Source organism: Haemaphysalis longicornis, unplaced genomic scaffold, assembly GCF_048455015.1.
Source record: "Haemaphysalis longicornis isolate Haplotype H1 unplaced genomic scaffold, Haemaphysalis longicornis Haplotype H1 scaffold_6, whole genome shotgun sequence".
NCBI classification, from domain to species: domain Eukaryota; kingdom Metazoa; phylum Arthropoda; class Arachnida; order Ixodida; family Ixodidae; genus Haemaphysalis; species Haemaphysalis longicornis.
In genome coordinates, this window is record NW_027526407.1 from 23,585,556 (window position 1) to 23,610,624 (window position 25,069).

The window sequence follows — 25,069 nt, forward strand, 5'->3', positions numbered from 1 at the left end:
CTGCAGTGCGGACGCCGGGGCATTCGATTCGAGGACACTCGCCTGTGCAAGTCACTTTGTTGACCGCTGCTTCGCCGCCTCTACATTCTTTTGAGTTGTTAGGGGAGCACAAGTTCGCTATAATAAACGTGTTTCTCATTCAAGACAACTGCATCGTCCTTGTCTTCGTGACATCTGGTGGAGGTGCTGGGTACGCACCCTTCATGCCCACTACAACCTCGGGAAGCCGCCAAGCCAGTCCAACAAGAGCCAGCCCCCGCCTGCAAGATTTACCACCCGAGTTCGGTTTGATGCCAGAAGGGCCCAAGAAAAGGAACGCTGCAACCAACACCATGGTGCAAGAAACAACGTCACCAATCGTCCTGCAGCAGCCCCGGGAACCGCCATCGTTCCGGGGAGCCCCCGCTGAAGACCCCGAAGAATGGTTGGAGAAGCTGGAGCGCGTCCGCATCTTCAACAGGTGGGACGACGAAGAAACTTTCCGGCATGTCTTCTTTTACTTAGAAGATGCTGCTCGAACTTGGTTCGAGAACCATGAGAGTTCTTTGACCGACTGGACTCACTTCAAAAGGGAGTTCCTGAAGACATTCACTACCGTTGTGAGAAAAGAGCGAGCTGCGCTTTTGCTTGAAACTCGGACACAACACCCCAACGAAGGGGTCGTGATCTTCGTTGAGGAGATGAAGCAATTATTTCGCCGCGCGGACCCCGAAATGACGGAAGAAAAGAAGTTACGCTTCTTGATGCGCGGTGTGAAGGATGAGCTGTTTGCTGGACTTGTCCGCAACCCGCCCAAAACCATCACTAAATTCGTGACCGAAGCCAGCACGATTGAGAAGGATCTCGAAATGCGTGCTAAGCAGTATGACCGGAACTTTGTTGGCGCGGCCAGTGCGAACTACATCGACAACATGCGGATTCCGGCTGATAGACCACGCGAGACCATCCGTGCAGTAGTGAGAGAGGAGCTGCGGAAACTTTTCCCGACGACGCCGCAACCCCAAGTCGCTTGCTTAACTGACGTGATCCGGGAAGAAGTTCAAAACGCTTTGGGAACTTCTGTGGCATCCGAAGTACACTGCGAGCCTCAAGCTATGACGTACTCCGCAGCTGTTCACCGACCCCGCCCTGCTCCAACACGTCGTCAAGAGGCACGTCGTCAAGAGGCCCCGCCCTACCGCCGCCCACTGTCGCCCGCCCGACCCCCGGTAGCACAAACCCAGACGCCGAGGAAGACTGACGTATGGCGAACACCGGATAATCGTCCTCTGTGCTACCACTTCGGAGAGGCCGACCACACCTACCGTCGCTGCCCATACAAGAGACTCGGACTACGTGGTTTCTCCGTCGACGCACCACGCCCCCGACCCGGCCAGCACCCATCTGAGATTGAAGAATACCTGTCGAACATCAGCCGTGGACCAGCCCGTTTCAACCATTCGCCGTCGCCCTACCCGTACAAGTCGCCGGACCGCCGTAGCAGTGCTGACTTCGCACGTGGAAGGTCTCCCAGCCCACGCGGGGGAAACTAAAGGCGGCAACTTCTGGAGGTGAAGTTGCTCTACGGCGAAAAACTGGAAACCCTCCAACGACGCAAGGACGCGCTGAAGACAGTGATTCACGACATGCCCTCGTCCCGACGACCCGACCTAACCCTGACGAGACTCCCGAACACGACGACAGCTACACGGCGCGACGCGTACCCGACCTGACCGAGACGTCCGTTGAGAAGACGACGACAACGACGATGCACAGTGCCCGACCATCAACACGTACAAGCAGAGATATGACGCCCCGACGAACCCGGAACTCGAGGAAGACTGCATCTGACGTCAAGGTGTCCATCGACGGCTTTGACGTAGTCGCCCTCGTTGACACGGGAGCTGACTATAAGGTAATGAGCGGACCATTTGTGTCTAAACTGAAGAAAGTTATGACCAGATGGGACGGTCCGCACATACGCACAGCAGGAGGCCTCCTCGTGACGCCAAGTGGAACGTGCACATCGCGCGTCACCATAGACGGCACAACGTACCCTGCGGCGTTCGTCGTTCTGCCTAACTGCTCCCGCGACGTGATTCTCGGAATGGACTTTTTAACGGACAACGGCGCAATAATTTATCTGCAGACCAAGTCGATAACATTTTCCTCCGATCACTCCACGACGCCGCAGCCGAACCCCGATCACCGTGCTGCTGTCAGGATCGCCGACGATCACATCACCCTGCCACCCCGCGCAAGCTTGATGATCGCCGTCTACTGTGAGGATGCTGCTTCTGACATCGACGCTATCGTAGAGAGTGATCGAAGGTTGCTTCTCGACCGCGGTGTCTCCGTCGCAAGAGGCATTGCGCACTTTAAGCAACGCCAATCTCCCGTTTTGGTCACTAATTTCACCGAAGAGTACCAGCATTTAAACAAGGGAGCTGCGATTGCGTTCCTCGAAGAAACGCAAGAAGCAAGTGATGTGATCGCAGTCGCCGACTTTGAACGCACACCCGTAGAAACCTTCAAGCTCCCGCAGCCATTCGACGTGAATTCGGCGCTACCGCAAGAACAACGGAAAAAATTATTGGCTTTGCTGCGTCGCTATAGCGAATGTTTTTCGTCGAGCGCAAAACTACGTCAGACCCCTCTAGCGAAGCACCGAATAATAACCGAAGATGGAGCCCGACCTACCCGACAGTCACCGTACCGCGTCTCTTCACACGAACGGGAAGCCATCCGGACTCAAGTCGACGACATGCTGAGCGATGACATTATACAGCCATCGAAAAGCCCCTGGGCTGCGCCCGTCGTACTCGTAAAGAAAAAAGACGGCACATTAAGGTTTTGCGTTGACTACCGGCGACTGAACAAGATCACGAAAAAGGACGTGTACCCCCTCCCCCGAATCGACGACGCCCTCGACCACCTCTGCCACGCGGAGTACTTCTCATCGATGGACCTGAAGACCGGCTACTGGCAAATTGAAGTGGACGAGAGAGACCGAGAGAAGACTGCATTTATAACCCCAGACGGCCTATACGAGTTCAAGGTGATGCCGTTTGGGCTGTGCACAGCACCAGCGACGTTTCAAAGAGTTATGGACACTGTGCTAGCTGGCCTTAAGTGGCACACCTGCCTCGTATACCTCGACGACGTAGTGGTATTCGCCCGGACTTTCGACGAACACCTTGCAAGGTTGGAGTCTGTACTCGAGGCCATTCGTACGTCGGGGTTGACGCTGAAGCCTGAAAAGTGCCGTTTCGCATACGGGGAACTCAAGTTCTTGGGCCACGTCGTCAACGCCGCGGGAGTCCTACCTACCTACCGCGGGAGTCCTACCCGGCAAAAACTTCAGCCATTGCGAACTTTCCAAGGCCGAAAGACAAGAAGGGCGTGCAAAGATTTCTCGGGCTGTGCGCATACTACCGGCGCTTCGTCGCAAACTTCGCACGCATTGCAGAGCCACTCACGCGCTTGACGAAAGATAGCACCCCTTTCAGCTGGGAAAACGACCAAGAAAAAGCATTCGGCGAGCTGCTAAAACGCCTGCAAAGCCCGCCCGTGCTCGCTCATTTCGACGAAAATGCCGAAACGGAAATGCACACGGACGCCAGTGATATAGGCTTGGTTGCCGTCCTTGTCCAAAAGCAAAGCGGCTGCGAAAGGGTAATCGCCTATGCCAGCCGTGGTCTGTCGAAGGAGGAGAAAAACTATTCTGCCTCTGAGAAAGAGTGCCTGGCTATTATATGGGCGATTTCAAAATTTCGCCCATACGTGTATGGAAGGCCATTCAAGGTTGTAACAGACCACCATGCGCTGTGTTGGCTCGCCAATTTGAAGTACCCCTCTGGCCGTCTTGGGCGGTGGAGCTTGCGCCTGCAGGAGTTCGACGTTACAGTCGTTTATAAATCCGGCAGGAAACACTCCGACGCCGACTGCCTGTCCCGCGCCCCCGTCGACCCACCACCACAAGACTCTGATGAAGACAGCGCGTTCTTCGGGATCGTGACGGAGAGCGACCTAGCCGCCCAGCAGCGTGCCGACCCCGACTTACGCGTCATAATCGAGTACCTCGAGGGATGCAACGTTGCCGTTCCTAGGACCTTCAAACGCAGCTTACCAGCATTCAGCCTGAGAAACTCCGTCCTCGTGAAGAAGAATTTCAGCCCCGGAACAAGAGCGAATTACCTTCTCGTCATCCCCGCGGACCTTCGTGACGAAATTTTGGAAGCGTGCCACGACGACCCGTCTTCCGGACATCTGTGCACAACCCGCACTATTGGAAAAATCAAGGCGAGGTACTACTGGTCCGGCCTTACCTCTGACGTCACCCACTACGTCCGGAGCTGCCGTGACTGCCAGCGACGAAAAACGCCGCCGACAAGACCCGCCGGACTTCTGCAACCGATCGCCGTCCCATCGAGACCATTTCAACAGATTGGAATGGACCTTTTAGGCCCGTTCCCTACGTCACGATCACAGAACAAGTGGATTGTCGTAGCGACAGACTACATGACGCGCTACGCAGAGACCGCCGCTCTTCCGAGGGGGACTGCGCAAGAAGTGGCGAAGTTCTTTATAAGCCAAGTTGTGCTGCGACATGGAGCCCCGGAAGTCCTAATCACAGACCGCGGAACGGCATTTACTGCGGAGCTGATGCAAGGAGTATTACGCTACAGCAACACGGATCACCGAAGAACGACGGCGTACCACCCCCAAACGAACGGACTAACAGAACGTCTGAACAAGACAATCGCAGATATGCTGTCAATGTACGTTGACGTTGAACATAAGACTTGGGACGAAGTGCTCCCGTATGTCACGTTTGCGTACAACACGGCTATCCAGGAGACGACACAGCTGACGCCGTTCGAGCTTGTCTACGGTAGAAGGCCGACTACGATGCTCGACGCCATGCTTCCGCACCTAGAAGACGACGACCTCAACGCCGACGTCCACGGATATCTTCAACGTGCGGAGGAGGCCCGCCAGCTCGCTGTATAACGGACCAGCAGCTGGTGGATGCGGGCCGCTACAACCTCCGACGCCGAGACGCCGAGTACCAACCAGGGGATCGTGTGTGGGTTTGGACTCCCATCCGACGACGCGGACTCAGTGAGAAGCTCCTGCGGCGGTATTTCGGACCCTACCATATTCTACGACGTGTTGGCCACCTTACCTACGAAGTGATCCCCGATGGTGACTCCGGCACATCACGACGACGCACGCGGCCTGACGTCGTCCACGTGGTTCGCTTAAAACCTTTCTACGGACGATGACGAACTTTTATTTTCATTTGTTCGGACTGTCGCTTATGTTAGCATCGGGTCGATGCACTCTTAAAGGGGGGGTAATGCCGCGAACCATACATTGGGTTTGTTTATTTGTGTTTTGCTTTTACCACCCGGCTGCGCCGGTCTGTGTTATCTCTGCGCCAAGGGAAGCGCGTGTTCCATTCTTTCTTTCTGTGCCGCATGTGTTATCTGTTGTGATAGGGAGAGCATTCCGATCTAACGTGAGAGCCCAGAATAATCTTCTTGGATCTACTATGTTCTCGATGCGAATCGACGTTTCGAGAACCACGCGCGCCAAAAGATAAAAAGCCTGCAGTGCGGGCGCCGGGGCATTCGATTCGACGACACTCGCCTGTGCAAGTCACTTTGTTGACCGCTGCTTCGCCGCCTCTGTATTCTTTTGAGTTGTTCGGGGAGCACAAGTTCGCTCCAATAAACGCGTTTCTCATTCAAGACAACTGCATCGTCCTTGTCTTCGTGACACTATCATGAAGACGAGAAAAGGGACAGAGACCATACAAAGAGCAACACGCGATTTTCAACACCTTGAAAAGCTTTACCCGTTCAAGGCACCGCACTTGTTTTTATGTCGTCTATACAATGTAGACGAGTATGAACATCGACACCGAATTTAGATGTTTAGACTTTGCTGCGAGTATATAAGACTATGGCGCAGATTGTTTCACTTTTGCCGGATGGCTGAATCGAGTCAGACAGACAGACAGACAAGATACACACAAAGAGACCAACATTTCTGCGTGTAAGTAGCCCAAGGAAGACTATCGTCTTTAAAATAAAAAAAACGACAGGGCCACATTCCACGTGAACTACCAGCATATATACTATACAATGGCTTGCTGTTCCATTTTTTTGTTTACATCGTATAGTTATCTAGTTCGTTGACCCTAGGAAGAAATCTCAGCCAAACTAGGTAGGTATTAAAAATGGTATAAGTACTGATAAATTTGTTATGAACTTCATAGGCGTTAATAAATCCATTGGTATATGAATCTGCTGAAGGGGTGTGAGCAATGCAATGCCCTAAAACCTGTAGCTCTGCGCTTCTCAAAGATGAAAATAAAGAGATATTTAAGATGTCTAACGCGCATAAATACTACAACTTGTCATTAAAGGGGTTATGCAGACAAAAATACAAGTCTGTCTTATTCGAAATAATTGGTGTCCTATAGTGCTCCCAGCGATTGTCCGGAAGCAGGCGATGCTTTATACATTGGGTAATTAATCAATGAAGGTTCAAATTTTGATTCTCCCACGAAATCGTGCGCTTTAACGACGTCTGAAATGGCATCACAAGAACGGGTTTTCAAGATAAACGTGGTGTGAAAAGCGGAGACTTGTTTACCGTTAGTCAAGCCAGATGGCGCCACCATACCGCAGCGTACAGTTTTCTGCCTTTGGTTTGTGTCTGACCGTATTTGTACCTGGCTTGTTTTATACGGTCCCGTAAGACGCCTTCGCTTACGCCAATCGGCCAGTGTCGTCTGAGACAACCCCAACGAGCCGAAGTGCTGTGCAGCTAAAACAAGCATAGTGCGCGCAGTAAAAACAGCAGTACACATCGGTACTTCTGTTTACGTGTGCCTTCTCTAAACAGAATGTGCCCTAAATTTAAGCGCGAATAGCTCGTTCTGCAAGCTTGTAAGCTCTGCTAACTTGCGTTTGCTTTTGCCGGCCTCAGCCAATCGCAGAGGTGGTGCTTATGACATCATAGGATCTGCAGGGGGAATGGGCTAATGGGTCGCATAGACATTCCTTTTTTTCCTAATTATATAGTTTATTCAAGTGCAGTTCACGTTAAGAATGGTGTCAGTATGATTCGAACGAGGAAATCTTTCCAATGAACCAAACATGTGTTTTGCCGGCATGGCCCCTTCACGCTACAACATAAATTTGGCGGGATTTCAATTAACCCCGAATATCCTGAAGCAACCCCCTATTTAACTCAAAATGCCCGCAGTACTTTTCGACCACAGCAGATGAAGTTGCGGTTGTCGGTATTGTTTAATGGCTACCGAATGCTTATAACTGCTCGCTAGCTCCCGTTATCATTGCATAAATAAAAATTCGCTCTACCACGACACAAAAAACATTACACTCACGGGTTGAGCAATGCCTTCGCACTGCTGGGATCCTCGCCATTCTTGGGGAGTTTTCAGGCATGATTTCATGTGTTGGTTGATATGTTTCTTGGACATTGTCGTTTTGCAGATCGAGCAACGTGATATTGAAAAAGTCTGCAGTGGAAAAGAATATCCAGTAAGATATTTCATAGTTCATACTGCAACCACATCGAGTCTTCCAAACGGTGCCGAATTGTTTTATTGCAGCACACTGTACGTGGGATAAAAAGCACGGACGCCAGACTTGCAATAAGATCTTTTACACACTAAAGACTAAACATTTATAAAATTGAGAGAACGATTCTCTGAAAAGTAAATGTATGTTAATAACTTTACATATTTTTCCCCTACAAAAGGAAAACAAAGTGACAGAAGAGCAGCTTCAGCGAGGCTATAAAATGTGAAGGCAGGGAAATTTGGTTTTCCGCTATGATACTGGATGTGGCAGTGTTCATTTCTGAGCGTCAACGCCGTATCATAAGAGGCCACGATGCAAGTCTACCATGCCCTATATTGCACAGTGGTCAGCAGAAGCACCTTGTCACACATTTCCTACTAAATGCTTCGCTGACGTGATAATAAACCTTTATACAGTGACTGTTATGTATCATAGAAATTTATAAGTGCGAATTCAAACTATTTCACCAATTATGAGCACTCTTCATCACTACCACAAACAACAACAATTTTTAAACACAACTTTGTGCATTTTCTTGTATCTTCATTTAGCTTTTGATCCCGGTTTGTGCTCCCAATCACCTGTAGTAGCAAGCCTACATTGACGGTTTCAGTTCAGTTCAGAAGGTGACGATTTCAGCTCAAATAAATGGTTCCCCTCTCATTTACGAGTATGTGGACAAAGATAACGGGGGCTGTGGGCATTAGAACTAGACCACCACATCAATACTTGGTTTTTGGCTACCGCCGGAGCCATGGTTATTGCAGTGTATTTCCCGATGTATTCCCAATGTAATTCCAGCTGCTTTGCGTTGCTAAACGTAAACCAGCTAGCAGTGCATTGAAATGCAAGGACATCACGGACATAGAGTGCATTATTAAAGCAAAAAGCCCATATTTATTGACAGATTACTGGTATACGACATGTGGGTGCCAGCAAGAAATGGGTTTGCGCAACCGGGCACAGCGAGGACGATGGTGTAAAGGATGATGATGATGATGATGATGATGATGGTTAGTGTTTAATGGTGCAAGGCCAACGAGGGCAAAGAGCGCCAGAGAAGAGGTTGTTTAATGAAGAGAAGTGATTACCACACAAGGGTAGGTATAAAAACGTGTAAACCGAGCATAGTAAAATCAATTAAAGATAATGGTGACGGCTGGTGTACAGGGCCAGATTTGATTATGCGTGATAGGAAATGTGGTTTAAAAACTTGACGTCTGACAAATACTCAAATACACGTTTCACGGAAACCATGGCATCGTCACCTAGAAACAACGATGGATGTAGGGGAACATGTTGTCTGTAGAGTTCTCTGAAGTGTTTGTGTCGTGTTGTGTGAAGTGCCTTGCATGTGATAGCATGTGCACTACCGGTGGTGTAAAGGGTCTAAACAGAGAAAGAAGTTGTACAACGAGTAGTGTGATCACTACAAGTCCCTTCACTAAGCAGTGACAGGAAAACGGAGTCACTCAACAACATGAAATACAGCTGTAGGATACATTAGGTTGCCAAGACGGAAGTTCAGCGGGGTATGGCATAATCGAAAAACCCAGACCTACTTTCACGCCGCATTATTTTTGTTATATCCCACGATATTTACTAGTCAACGATTTTTCTAGACGGCTAAAAGCTACCTAATTTAGACAGGCATGCCAGACCCAAACCTTAGATAAATATCTCACCAATGCTACCAGCACTAAGTGGTCATGTTCATCCGAAGATGACTGGCCGGTCTATGTTGTGGGGATCACTTTGGCTGTGCCCTCTTTCTCATTCGGCAACGCTCCCCATGCCAATATCGTCCACTGATTGGTCGACCAGTCAACCGGCCGCACGAACCTGGGGACCCCGTACACCGGAAGGTGGCGCGGGAACATGCGGGTCAGTGGGGGCACCCCATGTAACGAATTAAAGAAGTGGAGTAAACGCGTGGAGCCCTCCCGGCACTTGGAATCCGACGAGTGACGACTTCTGCCCGAAGATGTGTCGGTGTTGAACCCGACTCAATGTGAGTAAAGAGTTTGCCTGCCTCCAGTGTGCCTGCCTCATTCTTTGGTATGCTCTAGAGAGCAAGTCCACAATAGAGAGTGAAAATACCGCTCGCCAAAGTGTTGAATACTAAGTGTTGAAGCGTAACCGCATGACGCTATTAACGGCATAACAACCTTTAATCACGCCTCATGCAAGCGAAATTACTATTACCTGCAGAGAGGGCGGTTGCTCAGGTTCTTCTGTAATCAACACATCGGCTTGAGCTCGCTCTTCTGGATTCACGGATTCGGGTTGATCTAGTTCTTGCTTCACTGCTTTGGGTCGAATTCCTCCATCCTCTTTGCCCCGGTTTAAATCTCCCGAGCCATAGTTACAATAGCAGCCATTAAGGTGGGCCTGCAATGCAAATTAAGGAACACTAATACAAGATTTTATGAAAACACCAAGGTCACGCTCATTCTGCGAAAAATAACTTGGCTGTAAGGTGCTCTCCCAAAGAGCATTCCTAGATTCATTTTGCTATCGTGTGTGTTCGAGCTGTAACAGCCACATCGTTAGCCCGGGGACAATAGGGCTTTGTTTGAAGACGTCGTGCTGGGACCCTGGCCAGACCCACAGTATTCAAACAGGGCCTTCAAGGCAGTGCGGGCATTCTTTAAAAGCAGCTGTTTGGAGACAGGTTGCACCCCATTCCCTTTGTGGTGAACTATTGAACATCTACTGTACATGGAATAGGCATTTCGTATATGCGCATACTACCACCTATATATCAATCATCATACCTGTCACCCTTTCTATACGTGCTCTTTTTCCCCTCCCCCAAACAGAGTAGCAGGTCAGAGAATACACGATCAGGTCGACCTCTGTGTTTTCATTCCATTCAAATATCTCTCTCTCTCTCTCTCTCCCTCTCTCTCTCTGAGTCATAGGCAAATGGCATTGGAAAACATTCCTCGGGACACTTTGGTCTGCTTACGTTCTTTGAAGGCGAAATTTTAGCGATACTTATTAACAACTTCTTTTCTGGAATATCGTATTTGCGTTTATTTCTTAGCTTTCGTTTCCACGTACTGTGCGCAAATTATTTCGACCGGCTTCCGTTCTGCTACTTCACGTTCGGGTCTTTTGCTCCACTTTCGTCTCTTCGTCTTTCTGTACATACGAAGTCAGCAAGCAGACCGGAACACGATACATCTCCCCTAGAATTGGGGTTCTGTGGCTGGAATGCCCCTGTTCTGCTACGGTGCCATCGTGCTCAGGTTTCACCCAGCATGCACTATTCTTCGACCTGTGCGTTCACATTTCACAGTTCAGTGAATTTTGTTAAGCTGGTACATTAGCACCTCAATGCTGCTGATTCCTGGCCAACCCCCCAAGTGGGTATGAACCACTAGGAAAAGAACCACTACATCACCATTTGTTCTACCGCTCGAAACGTGCTGGGATAGCATGGTTGGTACAGCACTGGGCTGCTACTGATTTATTATTGTATTTATTGATGCTGCAATCGCACATTGCACTATCCCGAACCCTCCTATGGGGACGCGGGCTCCAATCCCATCATATGACATCTGCATTCAGTTATTTACTCTTTAGTGCTGCGGGTCGGCAACGGCGGTTTTTCCTAGACTAGGTCACCTAAGGCGTTCACCTTAAAACACTGGCATACACAGTGACAAAGCACTATATAGCACTTCGTACTTCAGTGAAATGCAGTGACTTTCGTGAATGGCCGTGTCTAGAGCGCCGTCCAACGGTACTATAAGCGCTTCACTATGTCGACGTCCATAGGCATTTTTTTGAAAAAAATGTCGCGTCTGAGACTACATCGCTCTCCCTAAGTAAAGATGACCTAACCTAAACTAACATAACATGACCTAACGAACACAACGGAATCATTTCAATCACCAAAATCCAACCTGAGCCTTAAAAATTATAATTCAATTTAAAGGTAAAAAAAAACAACTACCGAAACAAGAGCCTATCTCCAATCACCATCCTTGGCGTCAAGAAGCTATAACGGAACCCCTACAAAACAACGATCGACGCTTTGGGCGGCTCTAGCTTACTCCTAATTATACGAATGTCGTCGCGCGGCACTCCAGCCATGCCTGCAGCGCTGAGCCAAAGCGCCGCCAGACGGCACTCGAGACACTGTGTTCGCGAATGGCTGACGCACCCAAGCCTGGGTGTTTTTCTCTGGTTCAAAATGCCTTATTGGCCACTGCATATTTTTCTACCGGATTAATGAGGGATGCTACTTTACCTTCAGTACCTGAAAAGGTATCTCCACCGCCTCCGATTTAGCGCTGCGTGGACAGATGAGCTTTTCCGTGCGGAGTTTTCTTTGGGTTGAGTCATCTTCAACAAGCTTAAAAAGGATAACGTTAGTGAAAATTTGATGTCTCTAGTAGATATGATAAATCTGTGCGCTAAAAAACGGAGTGTGCCTAAAATTGGGCTGCATAAATTTATCGGGGATCAGTTAGCGAGCTTAGGTTAGGAACGCGCAATTTTATTAGGAAGCTTTGTTAAGGCTTACTCAACGCCTTTTTGCAGAAGGCCAAATAATGATTAACTTTGCGCTGGTGGAAGCAATATTTTACTGAAAGTCGAAAATAAAAGAGGCTAGTAGCAGCCGAGGCTCAACAATTTCGAACAAGACCTGACGAGGGATTAATTACTGAAATCTCAAAATTGCGAATATTTCAAACATTAGCGCCATTTAGAGTCTGCGAATTTCTGCTGATGTTAAGATATTACTGATAAAATTATTTATTGACCGATACGAGATTTTTGTGATTTTTCATAACGTCGAATTGGTTGTTTGGGGATTAATTATTTTGGCAAAGCGTTTTATCCTGCCGTGGCAAATCCCCGTCCGAGCGTATGTGCTCCTGTATCTTTGAGAGACGTCTGCGGGTACATTACATTTCACAGCTATACAGAAGTGGCCCTTCCTGCGCTGTGCAAAGCTTCAATTGAATAAGGTGATGCGTTGTATACGACACCTGAAGCATGTCTGGAACCTATCGAACCACTTTGGTTGCGAAAAATTACACTTTTTAGTTACACTAATACACTTTAACGAAAAAAAAAATACTCAACGTAACAAAAGACCTGCATTCACTCTAAGTCAGGCCGCAACCACTGAACACATAGATTGTGCCTCCAAACCTCAAAGGTCGGAATGGGAATGGTTTTTAACAGCTGGTCAAAAAAGTCACCAGTATTGAAAGCGAGCCTGTAGATGGTGCTAGGCTTCACAGGAAGTGCTAGTTCGGTATCATCTAGGAAATATGATGTCGCGGACGAACTCAGGCGGATGCTGCAAATTTCTGCATTAGAGAAAATTTTGCTTAAAATTATTCGCAACACTAACATGGCGGCTGCTCTGAACTGATTCATATTTTTCCGCATTTAGTGAAGAAAAAAGATGAAAACACAGGGGCTGTATTCACAAAGTACATAATCCTTACAGTGTTGAAACAAGATACTAGAGTCTACAAAAAAAAATCTTTACGAAACAACTTCGTGCGCGCTAAAACAGGAAAATCGAATTTTGTGGTTTATTTGGTTTAACACCGAGAACGGCAACGACACTTCAGATTATATTTAGAAAACGAATTAATGGCGATGTCATTTCATTGTAGACTTGGAGGCCATCTTGGAAAAAATAATCAATATAGAATAGTGGTGCCATGCGTGGTATCCAAAATAAAACACGATTTGGTTCGCAAAATGGCGTATTATTTTTTAGCCTTCACCCATTACATGAAACGGCCGACGAAAAGAAACTGTCGACCTGCCGCTGCACTCCGCTGCGCCCTCTCGCAAACCGGCATCACACGTTTCACTGAGTTGTTTTTGGGAAGTTGTAACTTGGCATTCGGTACTTTGCAAGTATTCGCAATTGTGGACATTTAAGCCTGGGCAGTATCTCAGACGCAACTTAAATTTCACACAGAGCTTACGTAGCGACGGCATGGTATACGTTTTAACGTTAGTAATTGTGGCAATATTACTCGATATTTATATGTGGCAGAAGACCTGAAAAGATAAATTTACAATATTTATAGCCGAAGATGCACCGCGACAGTTGGCATCAGCACAGCTGAAACCGCATTCCGAAAGTCTACCTCTTTTCCTGGGCTCATGCGGAATGTCCTCGTTGCGGGCATGGACCACACAACCCGTTGCACAACTCCCCAGCGGAGCAAGCGCCGTTTTGGCGTTGGCTATGAAGGCTGAGGGTGCGATGAGTGGTACGGCCTAACTGCGACACACATGCACGACTACACCGTGCGATTTGCACGCCAATCGCATGGTGTAGTCGTGGGTAGTGGCAGTCATTGACATCATTATGACGACACATTCGGGATCTCATTGGCTGCATCCATGCGGCCGCAGGCAATGAGAGCCCGAATGTGTCGTCATGATGACGTCAATGTTAAAGTTTCTTCCAAAGCATCGAGGAAGCGCTAATGACAGTTCCAAATTTGGTGAGATGATACGACATCACAGGCTACAAAGGGGATACCACTAGCAATCATCATCATCATCATCATCATCATCATCCTCAGTATATTGAGGGGAGCAGCGCGGGGCGCTCTCGCGTGGTCTCCGCTGACTCTTCGTGCTCTCCTACAACAATACAGACAACCTGTAGACATGTTGCCAGCTGTACCAACAGCACAGACGTGCGGAATCGTCGGTGTTAAGCGCAACGAGACCACTTTACTAAACATATAAAATGCAATGTATAATGCAATGACACTATTCATTTTACTGTAAGTTGATAAATCTTTTCCTGCTCGGATTTATCTTGCTTGTAAATCGGCCCGAGTTCGCCTAAACAGGGAGGCAACCATGGAGCGAGAACAGTGAGCGGAGCGACGCCGACGATGCATGGCACACACACTTTGGAGCATGTGTCTCGACTTCACGCGTACGACCAGTTGTGGCAGCCATATTTCCACCAGCAACAGGGGAAATCATTTATGCCGCATCAGTTTCCCCCCGCAGTATGCGATAAGGACTAGAGCCCAGTGGCAGGAGTTTTGGGCACAAACCCATGCGGCCGTACAGGGTTCAAAGGAGCACCAGAGACGCCGGAGCAAAGTGCACTGTGCCGTCCCCGTGGTTGTAAGCGCACTTTTTTCGCGACTGCGATGAAGATAGACGGGCAGGGCAATCTAGCCTTCCAGATCAGTCCGCGCGATGACGTCTCGTGCGTATACCCGAAAGTGACGGTGCAGGCGCGACCAGCGTGTCGAGCGGAAGAGTATGCTCGCGGCCGAAAAAAAAAACGGTTAAAAGGAGAATAGCCGGTCGTGTCGTGTCGAGAAGAATTGTAGGTGAAGGTGACACATGGCACAACAACACCCCAGTCGCCACAGTCCCCAGACTCGCAGAGGACTGTAGCAAAGTGGCGAGTAGGGGTAGTTGGTGCACTTAATTGTCCCCTTCGTTTCGCGCTTTTCTCCAAAATTGTATTAGGACAACATATCAGACAGGGTACGTTTAAGTTCGTTCGTTTGACGATGATATGCTGTTTGCTTGTCGCGTGTTGAGCAGGAGAGGAAAATATCGGCAGCCACTTTGGATAAAAATGTTCGTCCCATCAGTTTCGAAAAGTGCACAAAGCTGCCCCTCCGTTAAGGTAATTGTTGGCACATTTCAGGAGCAACAATTTTTAACTCCTCCAGACATCATACTTCATTTCGTAGATTGTGAATTTTTGCCATAAACCAATCCCAATATATCAAAGGCTTCTCTTACCTGTTGGGGGTCGAAATTGCGGTCGCAGGTTGAGCAATTGAAGCCATCTTCTTCAGTGGTGCACATACCAACGCAAGAGTAGCAGTAACCATGGCCACGAGGGTCCTTGAACAGCGTTGAAGAGACGTTGTCGCACTGGACGCAAAGTACGGATCTCGGCAAGTCGTTGATGAAGGTCACCGGCTGATCTTCCGGGATGTCTGGTGTGAACCCCCGTAGAAGAACCTTGACCGGCATCTTTCTGCACAGTGCTCCTGTCGGGTACACGATAAGTGAAAACATTTGCTTACGGTTGATTAGATGTACTGAGTCTAAGGCGCCGAAGATACACTTTTTCTATGAGGCACGGCGTAGTGGAGGGCTTCGGATTAATTTTGACCACCTTGGAATCTTTAACGTCCGTCGAAATCTCAACACACGGGCGTTTTCGCTTTGTGCCTCCATCTGAAAAGCAGCCACCGCGGCAGGGAATCAAACCCGCATCCTTGGGCTCAGCAGCCGAATGCCCTAGCCACTGAGACTCCGGAGCGGGTATTTGTCTCAGCTTCCACACAAAGTACGAAAACCTGGGTAGCGCCTGGAGCTTCTTTGCTTTAGACACACCAAAATATTTCGCAATGGATAAATGCACTTACTGGCGTAAGAACACCCCCGTAACTTCAGCTTATTTGGAGGACCCATGTTCACTAGTGTGCATGCACAGCTGTTAAAAATTTCCGCGATACTACGGTATAAATTAACGTTACCTATCTTGGGAGTGAGAAAAATGAAGGAAGCTCACACTAGAGCGTAAGGCTTGAAATTAGCGAAGCCGTTCGCAACATTCACGACCATCACGAACGTTTAAGTCCACGATTGCAGCCGATTTGCTTCTTCGCTGCCGCAACGACCTCCAAAATAGTTGCTATAAGTGTGATCTTCTTTCATTTTTTTGAAGTAATAATCATTGGACATCCCCTTGGAGGGGCGTACGTTTTGACGTGTCTTTGTCGTTCCCAGCACAGAGCAAGATGTTCCCACCAAGTCTTGCCACGATTACGACGTACGCTGGATTTTTTCCCCCATCTTGGCCAATCTGCCTAAGTGGGAACTTTTGGCTTGACAAACGTGCGCGGGGGACGTTGAGTGGTCATCGCGAGACATGCACATGAGCGCTAGGCATCTTGGTTTTCTTGTCTACCGGGAGGTACCCGCGAGGCGCTCACTCACGTGTGCGTGCTCGACAATTTCTTGGTATTTTTAAGTGCGGACACGAAAAATTACCATTCGCTAAACAGCTTCGCTGTTATAATAAAAATGCCTAATTAGGTCTTATTTGTGCTTAGGCGAGCGAGAAACATCCGGAGGTTAGTTCGAACAAAATGCGTAGAAGTAACCTTATATATTCGCAAAATCGTCGTAGATGGACTAATTGTGCTTTCGCACCAAAATTAGAACGAAATTCAAGTGTATTTAAAAATAATAAGGTCGTACAAACAACATAGTGTATTTCCATACGCATGAAAGCACACCTAGCATTAGTTGCGAAAAGCCGGCTTCATGGTGCAGAGGTACCGCCCCTGTCGTGCGTAGAGGCTACCTACATAAATCAAAATTCTTTCACACTTTTTCTCTGTAATCCCAATAGCAAATAAATTCCCATTACACGAACATCCGGCGAATAGCCTGACCAGAGATGGGCACAAAGGGGGCTGACAGTGCATATAGATAATAAAAATGGAAGACCTTGGATCTGCCGTTTTAACAAGGCAATACTGCATGCATGTTCAACGCTGACTGCTGCACTACGGCCAGGCTCTGGCGCCAGCTGACTCTGCAAGCTGGCTTTGCGAATCCGTTGTGGCCAAACGACCAAGATACTTATATGCAAGTGCAATTTTGATCAATTCCAAGGTGGTATCTCGAGTGGCGATGGAAACACAGGAGCGTCATCTTACGTCATCACCTTCCGTGGCGAGGAAAACATCAGAATAGCTTCCGTCTTCTTATTCATCAAGCAGCTGTGACTACCTTCGAGATAAATCGCAGTGCTTTGTTGTTTATTCAAGCGTCAACAAAGGGGCAGGGCAGCACTATCCGTGTCGTATTGTATTACTGTTGTTGTGTACGGAATCCGTTGGGCAGTTATCTCACTGTTACACCTGTACAAAAACAAAATCAAAGCCACTTTCTTAAAAGAACGATGGCTGAAACGCGAAGCTTTCTCCTATGAAACCTGAGCCCTAGTCCGAAATTTGAACTTCTTCGACCGCGCCGGAATGGCGGAATCGTATAGACGTCGGCTTCATAGCGCGAGGGACCGGAGTTCGATTGCGATTCTAGGATACGCCTTTTTCTTGAGCATCTTTTCTTGAGGGAGAAGTAAAAAACAGTCTCCACAATTGTAGTTCGTATGCAGGACTAACAAGGGATTGGTGGTGCCTCTCTGTCATATTACAGAAAAATAAAAATGACGGGAAAAAGGATCATGAAGAGATACGAGACCACAGCACCAATGGACACCCTTCTGCTGTCGGTGCTGTGTCTACTCTTATTTATTCTACAGTTTCTGGTAGTCTGCTTCAGCGGTATCACCAACAAAAGTGAAACCCAGAATAAGACTTAACAATACACAGAAATGCTAGGTGGCGACTGAATAGGCAGGCGCTAGCCGACACAAATGTAACCGTTCAGATATCCCTTTGTTCACAAACACTTTCAGCAATCGCACACCTTGAACAAAAATGCAAGGTAATAGAATCCCCACAAGGAAGCAGTTATAAATTGTGTTTCGTTGTCTAGCTTCTTAAAGCAACCACTCGATGATAATGGTACACAATGTCCTTTACGAGGGGCGTAGAGTGCTACGTTCTAAGTCGTTACCGACACAGGGTACGAAAAATTCGTCCAAGTTAGCGAGTTCCGACTTCTGCAATGCGGCCAATTAATTTATTACACTTATACGCAGTATATTGACAGGATGGTGTTGAGTTTGGATGTCGGAATAGCTGTCGACACAGCGTGCATAAAAAAAAAACAAGTTAGATTTTGCTAACATCGGCCTGTCGTGCGTACAGCCATTCTGGTAAAATGAGATGGTGTTGAGCGTATAGCACCTGCTGTTTAATAAAATATTTTTCAGATTCATGAATCCACACTTTTTACAGAACGCTTACAATACACAGGAAGACATTGTCGAAAGCCGCTGCTATACGGGCAAAAAAATACAATGGTTTGTTGCTGGAGAGCAGGCTGTGGTGGGAGTAGCTCACTTAAAGTTTTTCCTTGACAACGTCTCTATTTATGACAATAAAATTTTTAGAATCGACTCAAATAGCAATAACTGTGGCAGTACCAAAGCGAATCATGTAAGTCAGCTAGCAGACATATTTGTAAAGTAACGACTTCCGCAGTGTAATTTGCACCCATTAGTGCTGCAGCAGCTGCCGTGTTGAGAGCGTTATGAGAAGTACAGGGCATTTTGCATTTCGCTGCAAGCTAGCAGGAAGCGGGGTGGCACTCTGACAATTCGAACTGACATCGACACAGCAACGGTTACTGCAAATTTTCACAAGGCATCGCTGCGATGCGTGAACAGCTTGGAAACACAAACTTCGCATCGGAAACAAAGCCTACTCAATCGGGAAATGGAACTCGGTCTTGCGTAGCATCCTTAAGCTTAAGCTAAGTCAATACTGAGCGGAAGGCCGGTTTATCATGGAGTAGCGAACGCGATGTTTTTGCTAACAAACCTTAGTAGTAGTAGTGGGCGTGAGTTTACGAAAGGTTCTAAAAACGCCTGAAGGAATTATTTGTTTTTGTAACGTTGTAGCATCCTAAAATACAGACGTGTTTGCTGCTGCACTGTGCAAGAAAAGGCTGGGTTTGACAGTCTTTGTGTGAAGCTAATCGACAACACCGAGTGACTGCCGCAATGCAGAGACACCACAAGTCCTGAGACCACAAAAAGAGGAAGAGAAAGCCTAGCTTCACGAAGAAAATAGTTTTCATTTGGGTAATAGCTAGGGCAAAGTGCAGGCACTGAACCTTCAAAATTAACTGCGAAAAGGGCGTACCTTGGTGCGATATCCGCCACTGCTTCACGACACTGTTCCGCCTTCGCGAAGAGCCGACAGGCGGTTGCCTTGGCAACGAAAGATAAGCGAGTGCCTTTCTTTTTTGCGAGGACGTTCCGAAAAATATAAAACAAAACAGGCCGAGCAGATAGTGGCGTTATCCGGTCGTGCGGCTGCAAATAACCGAACGGCCGGCTTCCACGGCGGAACTTCGTCGATGTTTTCAGCGGCTTCCTACAACATACTCAATGCACTATGCAGACGCCTTTCTTTGCGTGAAAAAGGGTGTGCATATCCTCCTCTCCTTCACCTTCTCGTCAAATGGTTGGCACAATGCACGCCGCTCTACTTATATCGTTAATCTCGACATCTCAGAGCACATCGTTTCAGCGGCTCAAATGGCATTGCAAATGCCTCCTTTTTGTCGCAGTCTCTACACCCATGCACTAGGTATGCCCCACGGATTTCAGGCAGGTTTTGTATTACAGGAGTTGGAACTGGCGGTAAAAGAACAAACTTGTTCAGAAATCTTTATTCTTACTAAATTCTAGAGCAGTGCAGTATTATTTCAAAATAAAGCCTACGTTCTGTCAAACAAACGCGTTTCTCCTGTGCTTGCCTTGCCGCACTTAATTTCGACGTTGAAAGGATGTCTTCACAAATTGATTATTTTTTTCTGTAGTTTTACTAATGAGTGGCTCCCACGGTGGGTAGCAAACGCCCTCAGGAAAGTACTATCTCCCATTCAATGTAGAGCTAGAGTATATTTCCCAATGTAACCAGATTCCCTCCACGCCAAAGCAAAGCATGTACAGTCTTTGTCGAAATGTTGTGGGCCAAGCAGGAAACGCGCAGGCTGCAAAAAATTCGATGTACAAGCTTACGTCTCGAGAGAGGCTGAAACTTTTTATGCAGGAAACTAGAGAAAACACCTTTCTTTCTTACTCCCTTAAAATATTTTTGTCACATTTAAAGGTTAAGCCAATTATTTGAATTCTTTGTGATCCAGAAGGCTTAGGATCGGCCCAAACATTTTTTACAAAGGGTGTACGTATACAGAAAGACTCAAATTTTTAGGGTTTTATGCAAAGGAGTTGCATGTGGGAAATGAGGCGTGGGTACTGGAGAGATACGTGCGGCGAAATTTCGACACATGGGGGAGTTTTCGGTTTTCGCGTCTACTAGAAAAATGGCCGAAGCTGCGGGGATCGAACCAGTGCCTTTGGGCAAACAGAAAGATTCGGACCGAGCGTATCTAGAAATGCGATGCGTTGTCATTATTTTTTCTTACGTGTTTTCCCATGTGGCATCTGAAACAAGGTTTACGACAAAAGAGAGAAGGGAGTGCAAAGTAAAGGAAGTAGGCAAGGGGGGGGGTATGAAAATTAAATATAGTGAGGAAAGGAAGAGAACTGGCCGAATGGAAAGGCAAACCTACAGTAAGGTCTGCAGTCCAGTTTCGTGCAAAAATTCAATAGCGACTTGTGCCGTTTGTTGTCCGGCACCCGGAAGTTGCAGAAATACGGTTTATCCAACCGGTGGCCAGCTGTCTTAGTGCATTGCTCTTGTCTGTATGTGGTCTGGGCACATCAACAGCTGATGATAGGCATCCGCTTCAATCACAGCTGCTGGACTGCTCATTATTTTATAGGGATATTGTCTTGTTGAGACCGCGCTACATACATACATATATATATATATATATATATATATATATATATATATATATATATATATATATATATATATATATATATATTTGTGTGTGTGTGTGTGTGTGTGACCGTGCGGGCATTTTTTTACCACTTTCTTTCTGACTCATAAAATTCTTGGTCTGTTTCTATGACCTACCGCATCTGCCCCTTTGATTTCTGAGGTTTTCTTGACTGCCAACCCTTCCCCTGGTATTCTGAGTCCTTCCTCCACTCAAGCCTCCAGTGGAGGGGAGCGTTGAAATCGATTTCCCCATGCCGGAATCCTCCCCTCAGCTGAGTGGAGGGAGCAAATAGAGTGGAGGAGGGACTCAGAATACGGCCCTTCTGTCTTAATTCACCGAGTCCCCAATTTCCCATTTCTGATTCACTATATATATATGTGGTTAGGAAATGAGGAGCTCGTTGAGGAAATACAGAAGATAAGTAGGAAGTCTACAACGCCAAACGGAGCATATGGGTGTTGTTAGTCTCTCTTTTTTACTACGGTTAGTGAAGTTGACATTCTTAAATATACGTAAGAAAGAAAGGAAGAAAGGGAAACACGCGCCCAAAGGGAGAAAAAAAAAACACGTGCCCACTCTGGGCGCGTGTTTTTCTTTCTTTCTTCATCATCATCATCACACCACCACCGTCATAATAATAATCAATCAATCAATCAATCAATCATGTTTATTTACGTGCCCAGGAACAGCCAGAGGCCTGAGTGCTGGCGCACGGGTAGTTTCATGAAAACAAAATACAAGAAACATATAGCAAGAAACAAACAAGCGACAAGACACACAAATTGAAGTAGTGAAAATGACAGAAATAAAGCACAGGCGGAGCCTGGGTACAGGTAAAAAATAAAAAAGAAGATGCCTATGTTGCTCTGCCTGTCGTAAAGGCCACACGACAGCCAGAGCAACAAAGTTTGACAGTAATACAACAAAAACAACGGAGTGTAGAGACAAATGATAATATGAACAAATGACAGTAAACAGTTTCAAAAATAGGCAACTATCAGTTGGATAGACACAACCGCAGAGAAACCAAATTCCAGAAAAAAAAGAGCGACAGACATATCATAGGTGTTTAACATACTGTATTCAACAGCGCTGTACGGTAAATTGTAAAGGATTTCTGAAAGATGTCAAGGCGTTCAAAGAAGCGATTGTAACAATTCTGTATTCTGCGCACAGGAGAATGATTGGAGTTGCGCGCAGCGGTCAAGAACGGGCGATGCGACCTGGTGGGCTTTTGTGGTACACTAAAATCTAAACAGTTAAGCAGGTCTGCGCAAGAAAGGTCGCCATGAACAATTTTGTGAAGAAATGTAAGGTCTGCACGCATACGTCTGCAGTTCAAGGAGGGGATGGAAGGGACTATGGGTAAGTCAGAATCAGGATGAAAACTCTCTCTCTGGTCCCTTTAATGGCATTGCAAAAGCTTAGGGTATGTCGGTGCCTCATTTTGAAAACAGGCGCGGAAAGGACGTTGACCAAAAAAAAGAAATACACAGGACGACGCGGTGCATAATAATAATAATAATAATAATAATAATAATAATAATAATAATAATAATAATAATAATAATAATAATAATAATAATAATAATAATAATAATAATCAATCAATCAATCAATCATGTTTATTTACGTGCCCAGGAACAGCCAGAGGCCTGAGTGCTGGCGCACGGATAGTTACATGAAAACAAAATACAAGAAACATATTGCAAGAAACAAACAAGCGACAAGACACACACATATTGAAGTAGCGAAAATTACAAAAATAAAGCGCAGGCGGAGCCTGGGTACAGGTAAAAAAGAAAAAAGAAGATGCCTTTGTGGCTCAGCTTATTGTAATGAATACACAACAAGCAGAGAACAAAGTTTGACAGTAAGACGACAAAAACAATGACAAGAGTATAGAGACAAATGATAAGACAAGCATGATAAGTAAACAGTTTCAAAAACAGGCAACTATATTGGTTAAACAGAACCGCAGAGAAACCAAATTTCAGCAATAAAAAAAAGAAAAACGAACGACAGAGATATCATAGATGTTTAACATACTGTGTTCAACAGCGCAGTACGGTAAATTGTAAAAGAGCTTTGAAAGATGTCAAGGCGTTCAGAGAAGCGGTTGTAGCAATTCTGTATTCTGCGCACTGGAGAATGATCGGAGTTGCGCGCAGCGGTCAAGAAAGGGCGATGCGACCTGGTTGGCCTCTGTGGAACACTAAACTCCAAACATTTAAGCAGGTCCGCGCAAGAAAGGTCACCATGAACAATTTTGTAAAGAAATGTAAGGTCGGCACGCATACGTCTGCAGGTCAACGAAGGGATGGAAGTAACTATGGGTAAGTCAGAATCAGGATGAAAACTGTGATTGTGATGACGGTGCTTAAATATGGATAAAAACTTCTTCTGCACACGTTCTATTAATTCACTACTAGATTTGGAGATGCCGTTCCAGGCAACAGAAGCATATTCTAACTGGGGGATACATATTGCATTGTATAGCATTAGAAATGGATCTGGAGTAGAGAATTCCTTTGTAATCCGACACACATTTCCAAGACTTCGGAGCGCTCGCCGGGTGATGTGCCTAATATGAGAAGAAAAAGAGAGGGTACTGTCGAAAAGAACTCCGAGGTCCCTAATCTCCTCAACCCTTTGCAAAGGAGCTCCCTCTATACTGTAGGAAAACAGCAGACGATGGGTTTTCCGGCTGTACGTGACAACCTTTGTTTTAGCTGGATTTAAAATAAGACAGTTTTTGCTGCACCAGACCGATAATTCCGACACATCCCTCTGCAAGGCACAGCAGTCCTGAAAACTGCTAATGTGCCTAAATAGTTTTACATCATCAGCATAGAGAAGAAATGAAGATTTTGTTAACACTGTTGACACATCATTGATAAAGATAGAAAACAATAGTGGACCCAGCACAGAACCCTGAGGTACACCACTCGTTGCAGTGTAAACACTAGACCTTTTGAAGTTTACATCAACGTAAAAGGACCGGTCAAAAAGATAGTTGGACAACAAGGCAACAAGGCTTGCATCAACACTGGGCATAGTAAGCTTGTTAATTAATAATTTATGGTTCACTACATCAAACGCCTTACTGAGGTCAAAATAGATAACATCCAACTGGCCGTTTTCACAAACTGCAGCCGAAGCCTGAGTCATGAAGCTTGCGAGATTTGTAACCGTCGATCGACCCGAGAAAAAGCCGTGCTGATTTGGTATCAGAACGTTCTTGATGCAGGCAGCAAGAACGTTGTGCAGAGCTGACTCAAAGAGTTTTGAGGCGACACAAAGGAGTGAGATTGGGCGATAGTTGGTAACGGCTGACTTATCACCAGACTTAAATATTGGAAAAATTCGAGCAATCTTCCATGCACGAGGAAATTTGCCGAAAAGTAAACAGTTATTATAAATGGAAGTTAAGACAGGCACAAAAATGTTGCCGTAAGCCTTCATGAGGGCTGCTGGAATTCCGTCTGCACCACAGGAAAATGACGGTTTCATCCGTTTAAGACTATCATTGACAAGTTTTTCATCGAACATAAGTGTACTAAAATTAGACATATTATTAAACGATAGGCATTCGTCGTGACCATCTGGCAGTTGAAAGACAGAATGAAAGTACTGAGCAAAGCTAGTGGCGACATCCTCAACCTGTTCCCCATCGGAATTAAGCAGGCTAATGTGTTCTTTAGACTCCTTAGAACGGCCGCGTACATACCTCCAGAAGTCAGCCGGTTTCTGAGACGCAGAAGCCTCTAACGACTCTATATAGAGCTGGTGGTCACGCCGGGAGAGGCTTTTACAAAGTGAGCGATACCGACTAAACTCCGCTTTCCACTTGTCAAGCCCAGAACGCTTGGCCTTTTTGTGGGCGCTGTCCTTAAGTTTAAGCGAACTTCGAAGTTCTT

At 46.7% G+C, this 25,069-nt stretch overlaps 1 protein-coding gene across 2 annotated transcripts in view; it reads right to left on the reverse strand.

Moving 5' to 3' along the window:
* The window catches only part of LOC144142303 (uncharacterized), a 39,467-nt gene extending 19,598 nt beyond the window's left edge, over positions 1-19,869 (reverse strand). Inside the window, exons 1-5 of one of the 2 annotated variants that reach the window (XM_077673702.1) lie at positions 19,433-19,869; positions 15,378-15,631; positions 11,863-11,967; positions 9,807-9,992; positions 7,403-7,537 (exon numbers count right to left, since the gene is read on the reverse strand). In XM_077673702.1, coding sequence (XP_077529828.1) covers positions 7,403-7,537; positions 9,807-9,992; positions 11,863-11,967; positions 15,378-15,614 — 663 coding nt within the window. In that variant the 5' untranslated portion in view covers positions 15,615-15,631; positions 19,433-19,869. The remainder of the gene's footprint in view (positions 1-7,402; positions 7,538-9,806; positions 9,993-11,862; positions 11,968-15,377; positions 15,632-19,432) is intronic. The other variant, XM_077673703.1, reaches the window with a different exon arrangement.
* Positions 19,870-25,069: the final 5,200 nt, after the last annotated feature.